A 25,669-nucleotide genomic window follows, 5' to 3' on the forward strand; every position below is an offset into this window, starting at 1 on the left:
AAGAGATTAAGGGAGAAAGAATTTCTGTCACTTTTTCCTTAAAGCCTACAGAACTTATTTGAGACAATTTGTGAGTTAAAAAATTCATTGATGGCCACTGCCCCTCCCCTTGCCCTGCCACATCCCTGTTTTTTTTTTTGAAAAAGAAAAAAAATCTATATACTTATGTAGGTAAGATATATGTAATTTCCATTTAACATATTTTAAATCTTCTAATCAGCCCATGTTATGAGCCAATAAGGAAGTAGGTAGAAAAATCTCCCAGGGTAGGGTGGGAGAGGTTTTATGTGATTCTTTGGCAGGTTTTTTTTTTTTTTTGAGGTCGTAATAGTTTATAACATTGTGAAATTTCAGTTGTACATTATTATTTGTCAGTCGCCATATAAAGGCACCCCTTCACCCCTTGTGCCCACTCCCGAAGCTCCTTCTCCCTCCCTGGTAACTACTAAACAGATCTCTTTGTCTGTGTGTTTATCTTCCACATATGAGTGAAATCATAACAGTGTTTATCTTTTCTCTGTTGGGCTTATTTGGCTAAACATAATACCCTCAAAGTCCTTCCACGTTGTCACAAATGGGACGATTTTGTCTTTTTTTATGGCTGAGTAGTATTCCATTCTATGTATGTTACCACATCTTTATCCAATCATCAGTTGATGGGCATTTGGGTTGCTACTATGTCTTGGCTATAGTGAATAATGCTGCTATGAAGATAGAGGTGCATGGGTCTCTTTGAATTGCTGATTTCAGGTTCTTTGGATAGATACCTAGTAGTCGGATAGCTGGGTCATATCATATTCGTGTTTTTAATTTTTTGAGAAATCTCCATACTGTTTTCCACAGTGGCTGCACCAGTTTGCGTTCCCACCAGCAGTGTATGATGGTTCCCTTTTCTCCACAACCTCTCCAACATTTGTTATTTTTTGTCTTGGTGATTATAGCCATTCTAACAGGTGTAAGGTGGTATCTCAGTGTAGTTTTGATTTACATTTCCCTGATGATTGGTGATGTTGAACATCTTTTCAGTGCCTGTTGGCCATCTGCATATCTTCTTTGGCAAAATGTCAGTTCATATTCTCTGACCATTTCCTGATCAGGTTGTTTGTTTTTTTGTTCTTCAGTTGTGTGAGTTCTTTATATGTTATGGAGATTAACCTCTTGTCAGATATATGATCTGCAAATATTTTCTCCCAGTTGGTGGGTTGTCTTTTCGTTTTGATCCTGGTTTCCTTTGGCTTGCAGAAGCTTTTTAGTCTGATGAAGTCTCATTTGTTTATTGTTTCTTTTGTTTCCCTTGTCCAAGTAGACACGGTATTCAAAAAGATCCTTCTAAGACTGATGTGAGAGAGTGTACTGCCTATATTTTCCTTTAGGAGTTTTATGGTTTCAGGTCTTACCTTCAAGTCTTTGTTCCGTTTTGAGTTAATTTTTGTGTGTGGCCAAAGATAATGGTCTACTTTCATTCTTTTGCATGTTGCTGTCCAGTTTTCTGAACACCGTTTATTGAGGACACTTTCCTTTCTCCATTGTCTGTTCTTAGCTCCTTTGTCAAAGATTAGCTGTCCATAGATTTGCAGTTTTATTTCTGGACTTTAATTTCTGTGCCATTGATCTGTGTGCCTGTTTTTGTACCAGTACCATGCTGTTTTGATTACTATAGCTTTGTAGTACATTTTGAAGTCAGGGATTGTGATGCCTCCAGCTTTGTTCTTTTTCCTCAGGATTGCTTTAGCTATTTGGAGTCTTTGTTGCCCCATATGAATTTTAGGATTCTTTGTTCTATTTCCATGAGATTCTGATTGGGGTTGCATTGAATCTGTAGATTGCTTTAGGTAGTATGGACATTTTTACTATGTTTATTCTTCCAATTCATGTGCATGGAATATCTTCCCATTTCTTTATGTCATCATTGATTTCTTTCAATAATGTGTTACAGTTTTCATTGTATAGATCTTTCACCTCCTTGGTTAAATTTATTCCTAGATGTTTTATTCCTTTTGTTGCAATTGTAAATGGGATTGTATTCTTGAGTTCTCTTTCTGTTAGTTCATTCTCATAGTATAGAAATGCAACTGATTTTTGTAAGTTGATTTTATACCCTGCAACTTTGCTGTAGTGGTTGATTATTTCTAATAGTTGTCCGATGGATTCTTTAGAGTTTTCTATATGTAAAATCATGTCGTCTGCAAACAGCAAGAGTTTCACTTCTTCATTGCCTATTTGGATCCCTTTTATTTCTTTTTCTTGCCTGAGTACTCTGGCCCAAACCTCCAGTACTATGTTGAATAAGAGTGGGCACCGTTGTCTTGTTCCTCTTTTCACAGGGATGGCTTTCAGTTTTTCACCATTAACTATGATGTTGGCTGTGGCTTTGTCATATATGGCCTTTATTATGTTGAGGTACTTTGCTTCTATATACATTTTATTGAGATTTTTATCGTAAATGGATGTTGGATCTGGTCAAATCCATTCTTTGCATCTATTGACATGATCTTGTGTTTTTTCTTCTTCATTTTGTTACTGTGGTGCATCACGTTGATTGATTTGCAGATGATGAACCATCCCTGTGTCCCTGGTATAAATCCCACTTGATCGTGGTGTATAATCTTTATAATATATTGCTATATTCGATTTGCCAATATTTTGTTGAGGATTTTTGCATCTATGTTCATTAGCAATATTGGCCTGTAATTTTCCTTCTTTGTATTGTCCTTGTCTGGCTTTGGGATCAGGGTGATGTTGACCTTGTAGAATGTGTTAGGAAGTATTCTGTCTTCCTCAATTTTTTGGAATAGTCTGAGAAGGAAGGTATTAAATCTTCTTTGGGTGTTTCATAAAATTCTCCAGAGAAGCCATCTAATCCTGGACTTTTATTTTTTGCAAAGCTTTTGGTTACTGTTTCAATCTCTTTACTAGTGATTGGTGTATTCAGATTGTCTATATCTTCTTGATTCAGTTTTGGGAGGCTTTATCAGTCTAAGAATTTATCCATTTCTTCTAGATTGTCCACTTAGTTGGCATATAGTTTTTAATAGTATTCTCTTATAATCCTTTTTATTTTTGTGGTGTCTGTTGTAATTTCTCCTCTTTCATTTCCGATTTTATTTATTTGAGGCTTCTCTCTCTTTTTTTCGTAGTCTCTCTAAGGGTTTGCCAGTTTTATCTTCTCAAAGACCAGCTCTTTGTTACATTGATCCTTTCTACTGTCTTTTTTGTTGCGATTTCATTTAGCTCTAATTTTTTTAAATTAGAAAGTATTGTTTTTTTTTTTTTTAAGATTGGCACCTGAGCTAACATCTGTTGCTAATCTTCTTTCTTCTTCTCCCCAAGGCCCCCAATACATAGTTCTATATTCTAGTTGTAGGTTCTTCTGATTGTGCTCTGTGGGATGCCGCCTCAGCATGGCTTGATGAGTGGTGCCATGTCCATGCCAGGATCCAAACCGGCGAAAACCTGGGCCACCAAAGTGTAGTGCATGAACTTAATCACTCGGCCATGGGGCCAGCCCGGTCTAATTTTTGTTATTTCCCTCCTTCTGCTTACTTTGGGCCTTGTTCTTCTTTTTCTAATTCTGTTAGGTATAGTTTAAGATTTCTTAATTGAGATTTTTCTTATTTGTTAAGGTGGGCCTGTATTGCTATGCATTTCCCTCTTAGGACTGCTTTTGCTGCACCCCGTATGAGTTGGTATAGTGTATTTTCATTTTCATTTTTTTCTCCAGATTTTTTTTTTAAATTAGATAATATGTTAAAGACATACATGGCAAGCATAAATAGTGTAACTTCATTATACAGCTGGACCAAAACAGCACAAAAACACTATAGAATGACAGGCAAAAAGTATAAGAAAGCACTTTCCATAAAGGGAAATCCTCATTATATGAAAAGAGACTCAATCTCATAAATAGTCTTTGATGCCAAATTTAAAGAAAAATGAGATAAAATTTCACAAACATCTCCAGATATTTTTTGATTTCTCCTTTAATTTCTTCTTTGATCCATTGGTTGTTCAGTAGCATGTTGTTTAGTCTCCACATATTTGTCCTTTTCCCAGCTTTCTTCTTGTAGTTGATTTCTAGTTTCATAGCATTATGGTCAGAGAAGATGCTTGATATAATTTCAACGTTTTTAAATTTATTGAGGCTTGCCTTGTTTCCCAACATATGGTCTTTCCTTGAGAATGTTCCATGTGCACTTGAGAAGAATGTGTATTCTGCTGTTTTTGGATGGAGTGTTCTATATATATCTATAAAGTCCATCTGGTCTGGTTTTTCATTTAAGTCCACTATTTCCTTGTTGACTTTTTGTCTGGATGATGTATCCATTGATGTAAGTGGGGTGTTAAGGTCCTCTACTATTACTGTGTTGTTGTTAATATCTCCTTTTAGGTTTGTTCATAGTTGCTTTATGTACTTTGTTGGTGCTCCTGTGTTGGGTGCATATATATTTATAAGTGTTATGTCTTCTTGGTGGAGTATCCCTTTTATCATTATATACTGCCCTTCTTTGTCTCTCGTTACCTGTTTTATCTTGAAGTCTACTTTGTTTGATATAAGTATGGCAACACCTGTTTTCTTTTGTTTGCCATTAGCTTGGAGTATCGTCTTCCATTCATTCTCTCTGAGCTTGTTGTCTTTGGAGCTGAGATGTGTTTCCTGGAGGCAGCACATTGTTGGGTCTTGTTTTTTAATCCATCCCGCCTCTCTGTCTTTTGATTGGAGAATCAGTCTGTTTATATTTAGAGTGATTATTGGTATATGAGAGCTTAATGCTGCCATTTTATTGCTTGTTTTGCAGTTCTTCTGCATTTCCTTTGTTTCTCATCTTGTGTATTTTGTACTGCCAATCAGTTAAGTTTTCTATGATGATTTTCTTAGGTTTCCCTTTATCATTTGTGTCTCTGTTCTGATTATTTCTTTAGCTGTTACCATGAGGTTTGTATATAAAAATCTCATAAAAGAGATAGTGCATTTTCTCATAGGCTCTTATTTCCTTAGAGTAAGCTGATTCCATCCCTTTTGTCTTCCCCTTCTAAGTTATTATTGTCACAGTTTATTCTATCTTGTGTTGTGAGTTTGTGGTTAAAACTACAAGATTATATTTGTTTTTGTTTTTTACCTTCCCTGTAACTTTATGTTATAATTAAGTGTTTGCTAACCTGTTAGGGTTGAGAGCTGCAATTTTCTGATTTTTCTCTACCTATTTATCTCCTTGCTCAAGGCTTTGTAGCCCCCCTTTTTTTTCTCCATGTATGAGGGCCTTCTTGTGCATTTTTGTAGGGGGAATTCTTGTGGCAATGAACTACATTAGCTTTTGTTTATCTGGGAAAGTTCTTATTTCTTCATCATATCTGAAGGATATTTTTGCTGGATAGAGTATTCTTGGCTGAAAGTTTTTGTCTTTCAGAATTTTGAATATATCATTCCACTCTCTCCTAGCCTGTAACGTTTCTGCTGAGAAATCCACTGAAATCCTGATGGGGGTTCCTTTGTAGGTTATTTTCTTCTGCCTTGCTGCCCTTAATATTTTTTCTTTGTCATTGACTTTTGCCAGCTTTACTACTATATGTCTTGGAGAAGGTGTTTTTACATTGATACAGTTAGTTCTGTTAGCTTCTTTCGTTTGTATTTCCAGCTGTTTCGCCAGGTTTGGGAAGTTCTCAGCTGTTATTTCTTTGAACAAGTTTTCTGCTCCATTCTCCTGCTCTTTTCCCTCTGGGATACCCGTAATCCTTATGTTGCATTTCCTAATTGAGTCGGGTATTTCTCAGAAAATTTCTTCATTTCTTTGTAATCTTAGTTCTCTCTCCTCCTCCATCTGAAGCATTTTTTATTTCTTTCCTCGACTGCTGATTCATTCCTCCATAAGTCAGCTCTATAATTTAAGGAGTCCAGATTCTTCTTTATCTCATCCATTGTGTTTTTCATCTCCAGCATTTCTGGTTGGTTCTTTATAGTTTCAGTCTCTTTTGTGATTTCATTGAACTATTTGTATTTTGTTGTAACTCATTGGGTTTTTTTGTGATAGTTATTTTGAATTCTCTGTCATTTAGATTATAAATTTCGGTGCCTTCAGGATTGATTTCTGGATGCTTGTCATTTTCCTTCTGGTCTGGAGAATTAATATACTTTTTCATATTGTTTGATGGCGTGGATTTGTGCCTCTGCATAGTGATAGTATCTGGTCACAGCTGCCACTGGGTGGGGGTCGAGAGTTGTGTATTCTGAGCCTGCTGCGATCCGTGGCTTGCTTGCTCCAGCCACTGGCTGCTTTTCTGTCTGTGCAGCACTCTGGCTGACAAGCTGAGCTGGAGCACAAGGCAGCAGGGGTAGGGGTGGGGGGAACTTTCTTTTGCCTGCTTGATCCTGGGGGCTCTGCCCTTGCTGTCTACCCTCCTGGAGTGCTGGCTTGATTGAGACACCCTGGCAATAGCTTAGTCACCTCTGTTGGGGCTTTCCCCTGGGCTGTGAGGGAACTCAGAGAGTGATAGTCTTCCTGCAGAGGGCTGCCCCCCACCCCACCCTGAGCTGCGTGGTCCAGAGCTCAGGGTTGCTGCCATTGGGGGAGGGAGAGGAGCTCCCTTTAGCTCTTTCCACTTTGTGTAGGGGTTCCAGCACCTCCACCTTCAGACGTATGGCTGAGTGGGTCCCTCAGATGTCTTTTGTGTTGTGTGAATGTCTTCTGTTGATATATGTATGTCCTTTTTGTTGTATCTTAGGGAGGAGAGTCTGAGGGGAGAGCTCACTCTGCCTTGATACTGATGTCACTCTGTCACAGTTTTAATTAAAAAAAAAACACTTGTATCATCATGAGGCACAAAAACTTTAAGATTAAGAGCATAGACTTTGGAGCCAGGCTGCCTAGGTTGAAATTCTGACTCTGTCACTTACCTCTTGTTTGATCTTGGGCAAGTTACTTACATTTCTCCATGCATCAGTTTCCCTAAATGTCAAATGGGATATTAATACTTATTTTGTAGGATTGTGTAGGTTAAATAGATTAATATAAATAATGAGTTTAGAGTAATGCCTAGCATGGAGTAAGTACTCTATAAATGTTAGCTATTATTATTCCTTCACTGTTTGGAAGAAGGAGGAGAAATATTCTTAACTAAGCTAGTTATTGCCTTTCCTCTAGGATAAATTCACTTTAATGTATTCTTTTTTTTTTTTTAAAGATTTTATTTTTCCTTTTTCTCCCCAAAGTCCCCTGGTACATAGTTGTGTATTTTTAGTTGTGGGTCCTTCTAGTTGTGGTATGCCACCCCAGCATGGCTTGATGAGCGGTGCCTTGTCCGTACCTGGGATTCGAACTGGCCAAACCCTAGGCCGCCGAAGTGGAGTGCGTGAACTTAACCACTCGGCCATGGGGCCGGCCCCTAATGTATTCTTATTCTGTGAAACCAGAATATTAAGAAGATTCTTGTAAAAGGCAAGTTTTTGCTTCCTTTTTAAATCGTGGAAGTGAACTAGTTGTCCAAGGTTTTAAAATTGCGTGCACTAGGGTCTTTAGGATGGCAATTGCTGAAGTGGTCATTTATGCCTCCTTAAAAATGAAAAATTCTCTCGATTTGCTTTGTTGAATAAACCAAACTAGATTCTAGGTCTTCTTAATGACTAGGAGTCTTCCTGGGATCACCTCTAGCTCCACCCTTTTATAAACGAGTTGTTTGACTACTGTAGTAAGGCAGTTGAAACAAGTCTTTTATGTGTCTCTTTCTGAAGATACCAAGAAGCTATTGGCACCAGACTTGAGCTTCAGTCATCTGAAGAATGATCAGGGCAGAAGCCTTGACTTTGTTACTTTTTCCCTAACCAAACCTCCTGGTATGTGTCCTTCTGTCTGGTTCTTACTTGACTTGAGAATTTGCTTGTTCACAGAATATACATGGCTAAACACATTTATTTCCACAATTTAATATTTCTTAGAAATAGTTCATGGTGTAAGTCTAGGAATAGATATTCATATAAGTTTAGGGTTATTGATTAATAATCAGACCTTTCTTTGTTGCTTGTCTTCAGTCTCAAGATAGGTTGAATTCTAAGATGTGCTTAATGTGATCACTTCCTTCATATACTTCTTCTGACCCTTATTATTGTTGCCCTGGGAATTGAGCATATGTAAAATGGTAACAGAGAGATTAGGAGGATAAAAATGTTAAAGGAGTGTAGCTAGGCACCAATGTCATTTTTGGCTCCAGTGGTGACTGTGGGCAGGTGAGTCAGGTTGATTTTGTCTTTCTGTCTCTTTGTTCATCAGTTCTTTAAATAACTGTAAAGTTTGATTATTCAGAGTATTTTTAGATGTTACTTCACTGTTATATTTTCTCCATCATAAAGTAGATTGAATGGTTCAACATTGATTAGATGATGCCTGGAAACCTGGACATTGTAGTTCTTTGTTTGGTGAGGAAACCAGCCAAAACATGCCTGGCAAAGAAAGCAAAAAAAAAGTCTTAAATAGAATTTAGATGAAGTCACAAATTGTCTAAATTCACTACTTAGCTCTGTGTCGTTCATGTGTATATCACCCATAAAAATATATAAGATTAAGAATGTACATCTTAATCTTAATTGGATAACAATGTCAGGGCGATGAGTAAATGAGCATTTTAAGATACTGTTATCCATGGTGTGGGACTTTCAATGCAAAATTGTTTTTATGGTTGGCAAATTATTTCACTTGATTTTCCAATTATCCTCTCCAATCTGTTTCTTCTGTGAAATGAGCTTTATTTAAGATCTCTTCTAGATTAAAAGAACTTTCCTGCAATTTTTCTTACCCTGTAAATTTCTAGCATCCAATTTTAACTATCTGGTTCAATCACCTTGCCCTAAATTAAGTCCCATGACATGAATTCTTGCTGCCAAAATTATTTCCAGTCCAGACTTATGATAGGGCCCAAATGTTTCTAAACTGTATACTCCTTAGACTTAGTTCCCTCAAAATGAGCTCATTCCCATTTTTACAAGGAAATTCTTCAGTCTTTAAAAGATTCATTAATTTACTTTTGATCTCTTTAAAATGTACTAGTTTTTGTTTTAACAAATTATAAGAATGAATGTCTCAATTTTGCATGAGGAACAATTAGGTTTTAGGTATTATCTGTTCTGCTTTATTCTTCTGTGAAGCATTAACAAATATGATAACAGCTCTGACTGATGCTATCAAAGAGATAATAATAAATTAAGTGACATTCATTCATTGCTTACAGTGTGCTAGGCACTTTATGTAAAGAATGAAAAAAACTAAATACACCTACTTCCCAGCGTTGTCTCACTATCTTTTTGTAGATGAGGATATTGAAGTTTAAAGGGATGAGTACGGTCCAAGATTACATTCTCAGAGGTAAGGCCAGAAAGTATTTATTGAGCACCTGCTGTGTTCTGGGGATACAGTGGCCAATAGGCTCTTAACTGTTAAATCATACTAACTCTTAAATGTAAAGCATATTGTCAAAATAGTTTTCATGTAATAAGGGGGATAGTTATACCTATTTTACAGGACCATTTTAAGGATGAAGAGATAGTGCATAAAAATGCATGGTTCAATAAGTAGAAAAATACATGGTTGAGATTATTATTATTGAGATGATATTATATTAGCATTATAAACTACATATGTAATTCCTGTCAGACTTGGTAGATAATTTCCAAAAATAGGACAATGAAGATAGGAATCAGAAGTATTTCAGGAATTGAGTTCTATATTAAAAAGGTTTAATTTTACCAATAAAATGCCTAAGAGTAATAAGGTTTTTAAGAGGGAGAATTTACTGATCCAGGCAGGAACCAGTTGGGAGTTAAACTTTACAAAGATTTAGGTTACAAGCTACAGTTCTTCTTAGTATTGTGATAGTATTGTTAATGTTGAATAAGAATGTCTCTTTAATAGATTACATTCTAATTGTCAACATTGTCCTCCCCCTCTTTTAAAGTAAAATTTATTGGTTTAATTTACATACAGTGAAATTCATCCTTACATTTTCTTGAGTTTGACAAATTCATACCATTGTCTAATCATTATAAATCAAGGTATAGAACATTTCTGTCACTCCAGAAAGTTTCCTTGTGCCTTTTGAGGTCAGCTTCTTCCCACTGATCTGTTTTCTGTTCGTACAGGTTTACCTTTTCTTGCATGTCATGTAAATGGAGTCACCCTTCCTCTTTCTGATCTGTTAGGTTGTTTAGAGATGGTGCTGCAATAGCATGCCAGATAACTGACCCCTCTGCTGATACAGCTTTCTCACAAATTAGGAATTGCATTAAGAAGCAATTAAAGGAGAAAAGAGGAACACGATCTATTGGAAAATTGTAAAAAAGAGTTTGTCGGAGGATTAGTAAATATATTTAATTTATACGACATTTAAAAAGGACCAATTCAGGTGAACAGTTTTCACGTTTTAGATGAAAAACTAATAAAATCAATACAATTCCTTGGACCCCAGTTGTAAAACAATAGATGAATCATAATCCTTGATTCATTAAACACTTAAATAATTAGCCCAAGCCTAGCTGTTGTTTATTTTTCGTAATATAATAAACACACATGAATCTGTCCTTTAATATGAGAACTAGAATCTTAATAAGAATTCACATCCTATTTACCCAGGTATACCTTAATATAATTTATTTTAAAATCTTTAATAGAATTTTGGTTGTGTATATTAATTAGTAAGAGTTCCTCCCCGCCCCCCCCCCCCCTTTTTTTTGGAGGGAGGGGAATAACTTTTCCTAGTCTCTTGTCTTTCAGTTTTGTTTTTGGTTTCTGTTGTTATGAATTTAAAAAGATTTTGGTGTAGTCAAGTTTAATAATCCTCTGTTTTTTGCTTTCCAAGTCTTATCCGGTAATTTTTCCTTAAGTGTGAATTCATGAAGACATTCTACTAATTTAAGAAAACATTTTGTATATTTAGGTCTTTGGTATACTTGTAGTAAGCCCTCATGGTCTAGTGGTTAAGATTTATGCTCTCACAAAATGTGTTGCTGTGATGCTGAAAGCTATGCTACTGGTATTTCAAGTACCAGCAGGATCATTCATGGTGGACAGAATGCTTCCAGATTAAGACAGACGAAGAAGAAGGGCCTGGCCACTCACTTCTGAAAAAATTGGTCATGAAAACCCTATGAATAGCAGTGGAGCATTGGCTGATACAGAGCTAGGAGATGAGAGGATGGTGCAAAAAGACTGGGTAGCATTCCGCTCTTTTGCAAACAGGGTTGCTAGGCATTAGGATCAACTCAACATCACTAATAATAACAAAGTACACCTGTAATTTATTGTGAATGGTGAGAGGTAGTGATTTAATTTTTTATCTTGTCCCAGCATCATTTACTAAGTAGTCTTTTTTTTCATTGATTTTTAACTGCCTCTGTCCTACACAGTCATGCGTGGTTTAATGATGGGGATACATTCTGAGAAGTATATTGTTGGGCAGTTTTGTCATGTGAACATCATAGAGTGCACTTACACAAATCTAAATGGTATAGCCTACTACATACCTACGCCATGTGTGGTACTAATCTTATGGGACCACTGTTGTATATGCAGTCCGTCGTTGACTGAAATGTTGTGATGTGGCACATGACTACATTAAGTTTCCAACATGTATGGGTCTTTTTCTGGCCTCTATATTCTGTTCCATTGGTGTATTTGACAATATCTATACCATTATTTAGGCCTAATTATTATAGACTAGGTAGGGCAATTCTTCAGGAGGGTCTTGGCTAACTTTTGCCCTTTGCTCTTTTATATACATCTATTTTTTACTGTCTTTGTCAAATTTTTTGTAAAAGCCTCTTGGAATTTTTCACTGGAAATATATGTGTTAGATGAGTTTGGTGAGAACTGACATCTTTAAGATATTGAGCTTTCCTATCCATGAAAATGGTATGTCCATATAAATAAGACTTCCTTAATTCCTTTCAGCCAGTTTTATGATTTTCTCCATAGAGGTCTTTGTATGTCTTTTGTTAGATTGGGTCTTAGGTAGCTTATAGTTTTTGTGTGTTTTTTTTTTAAAAGATTGGCACCTGAGTTAACAACTGTTGCCAATCGTTTTTTTTTTTTTTTTTTCTGCTTTATCTCCCCAACTCCCCTCCCCCGGAACCCCAGCACACAGTTGCATATCCTAGTTGCAGGTCCTTCTAGTTGTGGCTCATGGGACGCCGCCTCAACGTGGCCTGACGAGCAGTGCCATGTCCACGCCCAGGATCCGAACCCTGGGCCGCTGCAGCGGAGCGCGCAAACTTAACCACTCGGCCACAGAGCCGGCTCCTTTTGTGGTATTTGTAAATGATATCCTTTTAAAAAATTATATTTTCTGTTTGTCTCTGGTATATAGAAAAAGTTGATTTTTACATATTAATCTGTACCCACACACCTTGCAAACCCTCTTATTCTAATATTTGAAGATTCTTTTGGATTTCCTATGTAGATAGTCTTATCATCTGCAAACAATGATAGCCTCATTTCTTCTTTTCCATTTCTTATGTCTTTTAATTTTTTCTTATTAAACTCTGCTAATTAGGATTGCCAGTGAGGTGTTGAATTGAAGTGGTAATGGTTTGTATATTTGTTCTGTTCCCAGTACCAGGGGGAAAGTTTTAAATATTTTGTTGTTGAGTCTTGGCTGCATTTTTTTAAACTATAAAAATCTTATTAATTGCTTTTTTATTGCATCTACCAAGATGATGTATTAATTATCTATTGCTGTATACAGATTACCTACAACATTTGTTGGTGGAGATGTGGAGAAATTAGAACATTTATACACTGGTGATGCAAATGTAAAATGATGTACCTACTTTGGAAAACAGTTTGGTGTTTTCTCAAAATGTTAAACATAGAGTTACTGTATGTTTCAGCAATTCCACTCCTAGACAGATACCCAAGAGAAATGAAAACATATGTCCATGCAAAAACTTGAATGTGAATTTTCATAGCATTATTCACAATAGTCAAAAAGTGGAAACAACCACAATTTGCATAACTGATAAATGGATAAATAAAATGTGATATAGCTATGCAATGAAGTATTATTCAGCAATAAAAAGAAATGAAATACTAATACATGTTACATGTAGATGAATATTGAAAACATTATACTAAGTGAAAGAAGCCTGTCACAAAAGTCCACTATGTAGACTGTAGAATTATATAGTTCTGTTTATATGAAATGGCCAGAACAAACAGATCTCTAGAGATAGAAAGCAGATTATTGGTTCCAGGCAATAGGGGTTGGGGAAGGATGAGAGGTGACTGCTAATGGACATGGGATTTTTGGGAGGAGTGCAGAAAATGTTCTAGAATTAGATTGTGGTGATGATTGCACAACTTTGTGCATATACTGAAAACCATTGAATTATATACTTTAAGTAGGTGAGCTGTTTGATATATTAATTGCATCTCAATAAAGCTGTTTGAAAAAACGTGAGTGTGTATATAATTGACCTGTAAGACAGCTAGGAATTGGCCAAATGGGCAAGCAAGTGAAGGATATTCAAGACAAGAGAGAGAAGAATATAGAGAACTACAGGGGCTGGCCCCATGGCCGAGTGGTTAAGTTTGCGTGCTCCGCTCCAATAGCCCGAGGTTTCACCAGTTTGGATCCTGGGCGCAGACCTAGCACCACTCATCAAGCCATGCCAAGGTGGCGTCCCACATAGCAGAACTAGAAGGACCTACAACTAGAATATACACTGGGGGACTTTGGGGAGAAGAAGGAAAAAAAAAAAGATTGGCAACAGGTGTTAGCTCAGGTGCCAGTCTTAAAAAAAATAAATAATAAAGAATATAGAGAGCTACAAACAACGGTGGTATAAAGTTAGATGGAGGGAGTAAAGGAAGATGAGGCTGGACAAGTGAACATAGATTAGATTTGTGATTCCCATACCTGAGCATATCAGATTGAACATTTCATCACTTCTGAGAAATAGACCTAGACCCCTTGCTTGTTCCTGCTAAATCAGGATGCTTGCAAAGAGGTTGAGATTTCATCCTGCAGGTGATGAGGAAGTATTAAAGAATTTTGAGAGGGGTCTGACATTATTCAATCTTGGATCACCCTGGTAGTGCAGTAGATGGACTGGAAGGGAGGGAAGATTAGTGGCAAAGAGGCAAGTTCTGAGGCTATTACAACAGTATAGAAAAATGATAATAAGGAAACCCAACTAGGGCAGAGGATGTGAGATTAGAGAGTGTGATGGTGTTGATGGAAAGGAGCCGCGATGACTTCAGGATCTCTTCTTTAGGCAACTTGTGTGGGTGCTGGGTAGCTTACTGAGCTGACCACGATAGGAGAGGTAATACTTTTAGGGAGGCAGCAGAGAAAAAAATGAGTTTAGCTTGAAACATATTGGACTTCTCCCACATTTTTCACTATCATATTTAATGGCTGTTCCAGGTGCTCTGAGTGATATCTTTGGATTCATTCTTGACTCTTCTGTGTCTCTCACACCCCACATCCAATTTGCTGCAAATCTTGTCCATTTTATCTTCAAAGTATATCTAAAAGTTGACCATTTTTCACTTTCACCAGAACCTACCACTCTGGTCCTAGCCACTATCATTTCTCACCTAATCATTATAGTAACTTCTTAACTGATCTCCCTGCTTCTGTGCTTGTCCCCTTGTCTGTTCTCACACCAGCATCTGAATGATCCCCTTAATAATCAGGTCATCTTTCTGCATAAACCCTCTTTTTCCCTCGAGTAAGTCAGAGTCCTCACAGAGGGTCTACATGGCTCCCTCCCCTTACCTCTTTGTCATCATTTTCTATTCTTTCTTCCTGTTGCTTGCTTCACTCCAGCCATATTGGCCTCTTTGCTGATCTTTGAACTAGTCAGGTGTACTCCCTCTTGAAGGTCTTGAATTTTCTCTTTCCTTTGGCTAAACCCTCTTCCCCCAGTTGTTGACACAGTTCACTCCTACTTTCAGGTCTTTACTAATATGTCACTTTTTCACTGAGTCTTCTTTGTCCATTCAACTTGGAATTGCAGCCGTCTTCCCTGACAAATTCTTCTCTCCTTTTGATTCATTTGTTTCCTTAGCTTTTATCACCAGCTAGATTTGTGCTATACATATTTTGCCTATTTTCATCTTTCCTCACTGGAATTTAAGATCTATAAGGACAAGAACTTTTGCTTTATTCACTGCTTTACCTCTGCCACTGAAAACTGTGCTAGCAGATACTAGGTGCTCAGTTAATATTTGTTGTATGACTGAATTAATAATGGAGTGCCTGGAATACCCTGGAATAGATGCTTACCATTTATTTGTACTCTATTTAATTTCACAAAGAAGTAGAGGCAAGGAAGTGTCTAGTAGACAAACTGGACCCCATAAAATGATTTAGACTGGAAGAGAGATTTGAGTGAAGCCATGGCAGTACATGAGATAGTTTAGAGAGAGTGTAAAGAGTCAGAAGAGGACTGGGATGGGATCCTGGAAACACCTACATGTAAGGTTGACCACAGAGTAGTACTGTCCTTAAACTTTGCCAAGTGGGAACCCTGCTCTGGGCCTTGTGCTTTAGAGGTCCTCATCTGGCCTTCCTCCACCTCCACTCCTCTTGATAGGATGAGCATTTTGGGAAGCCAAGGGAATTAGTCCATCTGGTACCTATTTCTAGATCAAGCACTGAGTATTTGAACCCCAGAATTCTCTGCCCATGTTGCCCCTCACAGGCTTCTTCCCTGATTCTTTCCTCTCTTGACTGTACTACATTTATGGGCCAGGCCTAAGGGATGGCCAGGGAGCAGCTATTTGCAGGCATGTGGCCACAGCTGGTACGTGTGGGCTGGGATGTCCACATGTATGTGTATGAGGCTCCTTGTAGTATGGCATGGAGCCAAAGGTGGGAAGAGAAAAAGGGACAGGCTGCAGGCCAGGGGAGAGGACATGGTCCTCCAAGACCCCCATAAAACTTAAAGGAGTCTGAGAATCCCAAATCAGAAATCATCCTTTAAGGTAGTTATAAAAGTGTGTGTGTCAACATAGAGGGATAGAATATAATTTAACAGCTTGTTAGCTTCATTTATAACTTTAAAACATTTAGGCTTATAGTATGTGGGCTTCCATTTGTACTCTTGCCTCAAGCCCTTTGAAAAGAGGGGTGGGCCTGCAAGAGGGAACTGAAAAGGAGTAGCCAGAGTTGCAGAAGATAAATTCAAGATAGAGTTTCAAGGAGGGAATGATCAACAGTGTCAAGTGCTTCAGAGACATTAAGTTCTATGAAGACAGAAATGTATCCATTGGATTTGACAACCAGAATTCAGTAAAAATGTCAATTGGTGGTGACGGATGCCAAACTTCCATAGAAGGAGGAATACCTGAGAAATTAGGAAATGGAGACAGAATATAGAAGATTGTTTTTCTAGAACCTTATCTGGGAAAGGAAGGAACTAGAACAGTAGCTAGAGGGGTATGCAGGGTCATGGAGGAAGACTTTCCCGTGTATAAGATGAGAGAGGCTTGTAAATATTTAGATGTTGAGGGAAGAGACCCAATGTTAAGTAAGAGAAGGTTAAGGAAGAAGAGGGAATAATTGATGGAGGGAGGCCTGAGATCCAGTGCATAGATCAATAGATTAGCCTTTGAAAGGAGGAGGGCTATTTGAGGAGGCTTGGGATGTGTATGGATGCTAAGTTTGAGCGTGAGAGCAAGAAAATGACTTAATAAGCAATACTATATTGTTAACATTGTTTTATAGTTTTTTGGGTTAATCTTTTAAACCTTGATTTTATACTCCTGGGGATCTGGGGTTATACCTGCAAGCACTTGTTAAAATCCTGTTGGTGGATTGAAATACGGCTCATATTATGGGGCATAGGCTGTGTGTGTTGGATCTGCCCCTACTCAATAATTGTTATTTAGTGGTGACTTAAAATTTTGTTTGATAAAAACTTTTGATTCTTCCATAGCCTAGAAATTATTTCTTTATTATGTTCATTGTATAGTGTGTGTCATTAGGCTTTGGAGATGGCTTGTTTTAATAAGTACATACTGTCTGAATCACACCTATTTTGGGCAAAATATTTTTTAATAGAATTATATTAATACTGTCTTTCCCTCCCCCCCACTAGTAGTTCCAAAGAACTGCTGGTTTATATTTTAGCTCTTGCCAAGTTGTGAAAAGAGTGAAGGATGCTTAGACTACTTAACATTCGAATTGTAAGTAAAATTTATTTCTGCTGTTATTATCAATATGGTTAGAAAACAGTAATTGAAAATAGTCATTAGCTTATATGATAATAGGGAGCTTTAGTGTGATGGGACTGTGGATTTTTCTTAATTTTTATTTTTAAGATACAAATATTTCCTATTCCATTTTCTCTCGATAAGATCAAAACAGAGACTAATAGTACTGAATTAGTCTTACGTAGTGAGGTGAAGTTTCTCCTTATTTTCAGGCATTTCTTTTTATTGTAGAAGGTTATGGAAGTTATTATTTTTTTTCTATAGCTGTGTGGTACCGGTAGTCAATATAGGGCATAATATTAATGGAATGATTTATTTGAAATGTATATTCTTTTCTCTTTAAATATGCTCAGTTTTTCTGCATTCTTTAATTTTTATATGAAAAATATTCTAAGAATAAATCTCTAATGTCTCTATGAAAAATTTAAATACACAAAATCAAATAAAATGTAACTTTTTAGGAATAGTCTAGTGCATAAATCTAGATAATGCATGTACTGGCATTCATCTTTACTAGGGGCAGAAAAAGCTTGAATTATGTTTACTTGAAGCCATTTGCTATATTGCATTTTGAACCAATAGCAAAAGAATTATTAAGAGAATGATAAAGTAATATTAAAGGTATTCCAAGTGATTTCATTACCTTATTTTCAAACCACTCTATTTGAAATTATAAGCAACTCAGATTAATCTGTTTTACACTCCTTGTAAAGTACTCAAAATGTGAACACAAAATGAGATTGCTACCATAAGCAAAAGACAGTTCTAATTATATTATTCAAGTAAACAAATCAAATGAGCCAAAGAAGAAGAATGAAATATTTACAAACCAATAAATCATTTAATTTGTTAAATAGGCAAATAATTTTAGAAGTTATCTCAGTCCGGCACATTTTATGTATGCAGGGCATTAAAGATTTTAAAAATTTCTACCAAAATATTGCAGGAATAAAAGTACATCTTCATAAAGGGAGAAAGTTATAACATTTTATGTCTTAGAATGTAAATATCATAATGTTACCTATGTGCAGTAGCTTGGTAAGACATTATTTCAATATATTCTAGAAGTTGACAACTCTGAGAAGTAGAGTGCTGGTTACTGCCCTCATTTGAGAGGGCTGTGTAAGCCTGTCTCCTTTCTCTTAATTTACAAAAATGTTAAAAATTAGATTGCAAAATAGGTTGTGCTTTATATCCTTCCTGTATATTTTTAATAACTTTTCAAATTCTTCCTCTTTTTAGGCTCTCTGGTTAATCATCTTTAGAAGACTGGATTTCTGGATATCTACCCCACTCCATCTCTATTGACTTTTAAAAATGATAATGCAAAGCTGTAATACTGGCAGTCATCCATGAACTTTTAATTACATTGATTAATAGAGTTTGAAGCTTCCTCAGGGAATAAACAATGGCATCAGCAGTGGTTGACAGTGGAGGTTCTCTTTTGGAGCTTTCCAGCAATGGAGTAGAAAATCAAGAGGTTAGGCATCCAATGTATTACATTTCTGTTTTGTTTATAGAAATCAATGCATGAACTGATTTTGAAATTAATGGAAAGTAGGTAGTTGAGAGTAGAAATGTACAATGCACGAAATTGTACATGTGTATGTCATGTGTCCTCATATAATTTAGGTAATAGAAGGTTGAGGAAAGTCCTGCCAGGCTCACCTCAGTTGTTGGAACATGCATATCATAGAATGAATTGGGAGTAAAAAATTGAAAGAAAGAAACTGTAGTATTAGTTGAGAGAGAGTTTTAAATTCCTGATAAAATCCATTGTTTTGGATTATAGAGTATATAGGTATATACTGTACCTGAATACCTAAATTAGATGCATCTTAAATTAGAATTTTGTGTCTCCTTTAGTTGTCATCTTTATTTTTTGGTTATTCTGTTATATCTAATTAGTGTGGAAATCCATCATATTTTAACCCAATATATACACTTAAGAATTTAGATAATCTGTAAATCAGAAAACAAATTCATGTTTTGAAATTTTATACATGTAGAATTTTGCATCATTAGCATATTTGGTTATTTTCTTATTATTGATAATTTTAAAGAATAAGAGATGAGAATATAGAAAAATAACAGTACCAGAAATATATACACTTCCAGGACCTGGCTTCTGTTCCCACCATTCAGTAAAGACTGAATATTGGGAAGGATCTAAATTAAAATGTAATAATGCTCTGACAATAAGGGACAGATACTTGGTCAGAGATAAGGTGGGAAAATGGAGAGTTTACTGTATTGAAAAATCTGTTTTCTCTGTATTCTGTGAAAGATGCTGCTGTTATAGTGGTATAGTGGGAGACATGACTGAGAAACAAGTTAAAACATCAGGCCATGTGTTCTGGAGTCTGTGTTCTTTTTCTGTCTTGCTTGGTGTCTGCTCAGTCTTCCAGGATAGCTATGGACAGATTCAGTGGAAAGAGGATAAAGTTGAAGGTACTCCTTTTCCTTTGTTCTCAGTGGACTTGGTAACTCAAATGTTCCTGTCATAATTGAATCTAAAACTGGTTCAAAGTCCTTTAAGAGAAGCCACAGCTACAGAGCATACTTTACTGTCATAATCAATTTCTACTTCTTCCTTGAAGATTCTCTTTCTGAGTGATCACTTCCAGGTATGATTCACCAAAGAGGTCAGGGACTCATGGGACTTCCATCTCCTCCTGCATCACCCAGACCAATTATTGCTTCTACGTTAAGTGCTTTCTCTTTAGTCTATAGTTTTACTCTGTTGGTGTTAACCCTGTGAGAGGAGCCGCCAAGAACTATACGCAGAATATATTTACTTTGTGCTGATTGGGTACTGTTAATATGGGAAAAAGAGTAAGACAGTTTGTTTCTGGAAGACTCCTTATATTTTTCTTCCTTTATGTGGAACTCCAGGTGTTCATGGCCTGGAGAACTGATTATTATGGAAGAAAGAATCTGATAAATGAAATCATTTTACCAAGGCACTATTAACTAATGATTTATGTTGTACCCTTATAGGGTGGTCACAGGCATTTTAGGTAACGTGGCACCAGAGTTGGAGAAACTATTCTTGGGGAATTTTTCCTTCAGATTAGACTATGTAGGTGCCCACTTACTTTCATTCATTTGTTCCACCAACAAATATAAATTAACCATTTACCTAGTGTCAGATACTTTTTTGGGCACTGAGGATAAAGTATTTCAGAATGACTGTTGAAGAATAAATTGGGCTAGAGATGGCTGGAGAGGTGGCAGGGGGTATTTTAATTAGGGTGGTCAGAGAAGGCTTCTCTGAAGAGGTGGCATTTTAGTTTATACCTAAAGAAAGTGAAGGATTGGACCATAGAAACGTTGTATCTGAAATATCTTCTAATTTTACCAAGAGAGTTTTGGGGAAAGTGGTATTTGAAGGATAGAGTTTTGTCTTACAAGAAATTTTGCAGGAATGTGTTTCATACACACACATATGCATATATACATATATATATTTGTATACATATGTATACACACACACACAATAATATCTATACTCTAAAATAGATAGGAGGGTAGGGTGACAAAATGACCTGTCAAGATTTTATAATCAAAGTTCCAGAATCTGAAGAAAAAATAAATGTTTAAAAAGTGGTGGGCATTTGGAAAGTTATTAATAATTTTCAGGGTTTATTTTTTGTAACTTTATTCCTGTTTATAAAAGTAATATATTTCATAAAATTAGGATAATTGTATTTCTGACAAAGATACCAAAAATGTAAACTACAATCTTACTAGTGAGTATAGATGCAAAAATCATAAAGAAACAGTAATAAATATAGAAAGTGCAATCATATCTTAAAAAATCCAATTACCAAATAGGATTTAGATATACAAGGATAATTCAATTTGAAGAAAACCATCAATATTATATATATTCCTACTAATGTATGTGACATATGATATGTTAGAAGTGATAAAATACTTGATAAAATGGGATTCTATGAAATTCAATATCCATTCCTGATAAAAACTCTTAATAATATAAATATAAATGTATATTTGGTCCTTAACATTATAAAAAAATAACTGTTACAAATGAACAGCCAGAATTCTGTTTAGTGGTGAAGTACTGGAGTATTTCCTTTAACATTGGAAAGAAGACAAGTGTGGGCACTATCGTTACTATTATTTAATATTTTCCTACCATCAAGCAAGATAATGAAAAAATATATAAATATTATAAAGGAGACCTAATTATTTTATGCAGATAATGTGATTCTCCACCTGGGAAAACCAGAGGGAATCTGCTGAAAACCCATTAGAACTAATAAAAGTGCTTGGTAGTTTGGTGGGTACAAAATTGACATAAAAAATAACTAGCTAGCTTTTGTAAGGACTGTAATTAGTTAGAAGAGATTATGGAAAATAAGATCCCTTTCAGAAAATTAACAAAAAAAAATAAAATGAGGAATAAATGTAGAAGATATATGGGATTTGTTAGAAGAAAATTAATTAATGATACTGATGTACGTGAAGGAAGACTGTAGTAAATAAAGATATATAGTTTGTAATTGGATTCCAGAGATGAGAAGAGTCAGTATTGTGGAGGATGTCAGTTTTCCCCAGTTAATCTATATATTTAATTCCATCTCTATCAAATAGTAGAGTAAGTTTAGGAGAAATTGATTATATGAACCTAAAGATTGTATATTCATGAATAGCCAGAGCAATTTTTGAAAAGGAAATGCATAGCAGGTAGGTCTCATAGAAATGGAGAATTAATCCAGAAGAAATAAAAAAAGGATTTAAATATATTTTTAAAAACACAGTGAGTACAAGTTTTAGAGGGCATCTGCTTCCAGGCAAACAAGATTGGGAGTTCTTCCACTTCAGATTGTGATGGAATAACTGAGACCAGACTTATATTCCTACAATAAACAATTAGGAAAATGAGCAAAACATAGGAAACCACAGTTTTGAAACATTGGTGCTCTGTCTGAATGTTTGTGTCCCTCCAAAATTCATATGTTGAACCCTAACTCCCGAAGATGATAGTATTAGGTGGTAGGGCCTTTGGGCTGCACTTAGGTCATGAGAGAGGAACCTTTATGAATGGGATTAGTGCTCTTATAAAGGCTCCAGAGAGATCTCTTGCCCCTTCTGCCATGTGAGGCTACAACAAGAAGTCTGTGACCCAGAAGAGGGCTCTCACCAAGTCCTGCTGGCACTCTGATCTTGGACTTCCAGCATCCAGAACTGTGAGCAATAAATTCCTGCTGTTTATAAGCCACCCAGTTTGTGGTATTTTGTTATAGCAACCTGAATGGATAAAGACAAGTGGACAACAAGCAGCGCAGGATCATGCTTCCTGAGAGAAGAGAACTCTATGATTGCACTGGCTTATTGCTTTGAGCCACTTTCTGGACCACAGTGTGAGAAGGAGGAACCTAAGCAGAGTGTAACAGTCTCACTGAATTGAGGAAACAAAATTGGGAATTGGGAGAGGCTAATGCAACTAATTTGAGGAGCAGAGTATCTGAGAGGAAGAAGCTGCCCAGAGGAAGGTTATTAGAACTCTGCTTCAGGGTCCCCTAGTCTTTAGCTGAATGAGCTGTTTAGGTGTGGTATGCAACTCCGTGAAGCCAGTCAAAGAATGATCAGAAAGGTGTAAACTCAGTAATTTAGAGTTCACTCAGGGCTGGGAGATTAGAGTTCCAGCCAGTTAGATTGGAGGGTCCTTGTTAAATGTTCAGGCATCCGTTAGAGACTCCAGAAGGGTCATGCTTTACAGTAGCGCTAAACTAGCCCTAGAATAAAGGGTAGTCCAAACTTGCCCTAAAAAGGTTTAAAAACAGGCCTTGAAAGTTGATCCATAAGTAACTTAATTATCTGTCGTAGTAAACATTATTAAAATAAGAGAACACATTGCACCACCCAACCATGTAAAATTTTACATATCCAGCACCTAACAATATTAAATGCAAAGAAGCAGCAATAATGTAACCTATAATTTGGAGGGAAAAACTGTCAATGAAAACAAACACAAACGACAGAGATGATGAAATTAGCAGATAAGACTTCAAAACAGCTGTTATAAGTATGCTCAAGAAGTTGAAAGAAAACACGAACCTCAAACGAGAGGCATAATTGACATAAAAGAACCAAAAGAAACTTCCAGAAATGAATATATACTGTCTGAAAAGAAGAATTTACTGGATAGGATTAAAAATAGATTAGGTACTACAGAAGAAAAGGCCAGTGAATTTGGGGGCCGGCCCCATGGCTGAGTGGTTAAGTTCACGCGCTCTGCTTCAGCGGCCCAGGGTTTTACCGGTTTGAATCCTGGGTGCAGACATGGCACAGCTCTTCAAGCCATGCTGAGGCAGCATCCCACATGCCACAACTAGAAGGACCCACAACTATGTACCGGGGGACTTTGGTAGAAAAAAGGAAAAATAAAATCTTAAAAAAAAAAAAAACTAGTGAATTTGAAGAGAGCAATAGAAACTACGTTATGAAGCACTCAGGAAAAAACTGGAAAAAAAAAAGATTAGGTTGCCTGTGGGACAATATCAAGTTGTCTAACATACTTGTAATCTGAGTCCCAAAATGGGAGGAGAGGAGGAGAGAACAGAAAAAAAAATGAAGAAATGGCCATAAAATTTTTCAAGTTTACTGAAAAGTATAAACCCATAGATCAGAGAATCTTTTTTTTTTTGAGGAAGATTAGCCCTGAGCTAACATCTGCTGCCAATCCTCCTCTTTTTGCTGAGGAAGACTGGCCCTGAGCTAACATCCATGTCCATCTTCCTCTACTTTATGTGTGGGACGCCTACCATGGCATGGCTTGCCAAGTGGTGCCATGTCCGCATCTGGGATCCGAACTGGCGAACCCTGGACTGCTGAAGCAGACCATGCAAATTTAACACTGTGCCACCAGGCTGGCTCTGATCAGAGAATCTTAAACCCCAAGGAAGATAAAGCAGAGAGCAAATAGACACTGAGGCACATCATAATAAAATTGCTGAAAGCCAATATCAGAAAGAAAATCTTAAAAGCATCCAGAGAAGAAAATTCATTACATACAGAACAACAAAGATAATATCTACAGACATCTTGACTGAAACTATGCAAGTCAGAAGATAATGAGTTCTTTAAAATGCTCAAAGACTAAAACAACCTATAATTATATATCCAGTGAAAGTGTCCTTCAAAATGAAGCTTTTTTTCAGACCAATAAAAGCTGAGAGAATTTATCACCAGCAGCCTTATAAGGAAATGTTAAAAATAAAAGATATTCTTTAGGGAGAAGGTAAGCGATACCAAATGGAAACTTAGATCTACATAAAGGAATGAAAAGCATGGGTAAGTGTAAAATACTTCTAAAAATCAGTTTTTAACTTTTTAAAAAGATAATTGTTTAAAACAGAAATAATAATGTATCGTGGAGTTTACAATGTGAAGAAGTAAATGTATGACAATAATAGAGCAAAGGATGAGAGGAGGGAATTGGAAAAATGCTGTTGTAAGCTTTTTACCTTAGACATAAGGTAATACTGTTTGTAGGAAAACTGTGGTAAGTTAAAAAGCATATTGTAAAATCTAGAGAACCACTAAAAAACAAAGCAAAGAGGTATAGATAATAAGCCAGTATTTGAATTAAAATGAATATTAAAATGTAGTCAATTCAAAAGAAGACAGAGAAGGGCCAGGCCCAAGTGGCCTAGTGGTTAAGTTCAGTGCACTCCACTTTGGTGGCCTGGGTTCGGTTCCTGGGTGCGGACCTACACCACTCTGTTAGTGGCCATGCTGTGCTGGTGGTCCACATACTTAAAAAACAAATAGAGGAAGGTGGGCACAGATGTTAGCTCAGGGCAAATCTTCCTCAGCAAAAAAACAAAAACAAAACAAAAACAAAACCCCACAAGTAAATAAATAAATGAAACAATGAAGAAAGAGTAGGATAGTAGATTTAAACCCTGTTTTACTGATAATATTAAATGGAAATATTTGAAACAGTCTAATTAATATTCAGATATTATCAAATTGTGTTAAAAAAAGCCAAACCTTTTTATGTTTCATACAAAAAATTCATTTTAAGTTTAACAACATAGTTTAAGAGTAAAAGTGTGGAAGTAGATATACCATGCAAACATTAGTCAAAGAAAGGCTGAAGTGGTTTTAGGACAAGAGTATCACCAGGGATGAAGATAGACATTTCATAAAGGACAAAAGGACTGTTTTGTCAAGAAGACTTAACAGCCCTAAATGTGTATACTCAATATTATAACTTCAAAACATGTGAAGTGTAAACTTACAGAACTGAAAGGAGAAATAGATAAATCCACAGTACTAGTTGGAGATTGCAGCATTCCTCTCTCAGTAGTTAGTAGAACAATTAGACAGAAAATCATTGAGGAGATAGAAGCCTTGAACAACATTATCAACCAGCTTCACCTAACGGAGATTTATGGAACACTCTAACAGCACCAGAATATGCATTCATTTCAAAT

The 25,669-nt window shown here is 36.3% G+C and overlaps 1 protein-coding gene across 33 annotated transcripts in view; it reads left to right on the forward strand.

Annotated features, from left to right (window-relative positions):
- ELF2 (E74 like ETS transcription factor 2) overlaps nucleotides 1–25,669 on the forward strand; it is a 100,500-nt gene that overhangs the window by 13,002 nt on the left and 61,829 nt on the right. For 29 of the 33 annotated variants that reach the window (XM_070611667.1, XM_070611663.1, XM_070611695.1 and 26 more), the window contains exons 2-3: nucleotides 17,084–17,171; nucleotides 18,441–18,678. The exons of the other annotated variants lie outside the window; for them this stretch is intronic. In XM_070611667.1, coding sequence (XP_070467768.1) covers nucleotides 18,607–18,678 — 72 coding nt within the window. In that variant the 5' untranslated portion in view covers nucleotides 17,084–17,171; nucleotides 18,441–18,606. The remainder of the gene's footprint in view (nucleotides 1–17,083; nucleotides 17,172–18,440; nucleotides 18,679–25,669) is intronic. 33 annotated transcript variants of the gene reach the window in all.

The sequence above is a fragment of the Equus przewalskii genome, chromosome 2 (assembly GCF_037783145.1).
Source record: "Equus przewalskii isolate Varuska chromosome 2, EquPr2, whole genome shotgun sequence".
Taxonomy (NCBI): domain Eukaryota; kingdom Metazoa; phylum Chordata; class Mammalia; order Perissodactyla; family Equidae; genus Equus; species Equus przewalskii.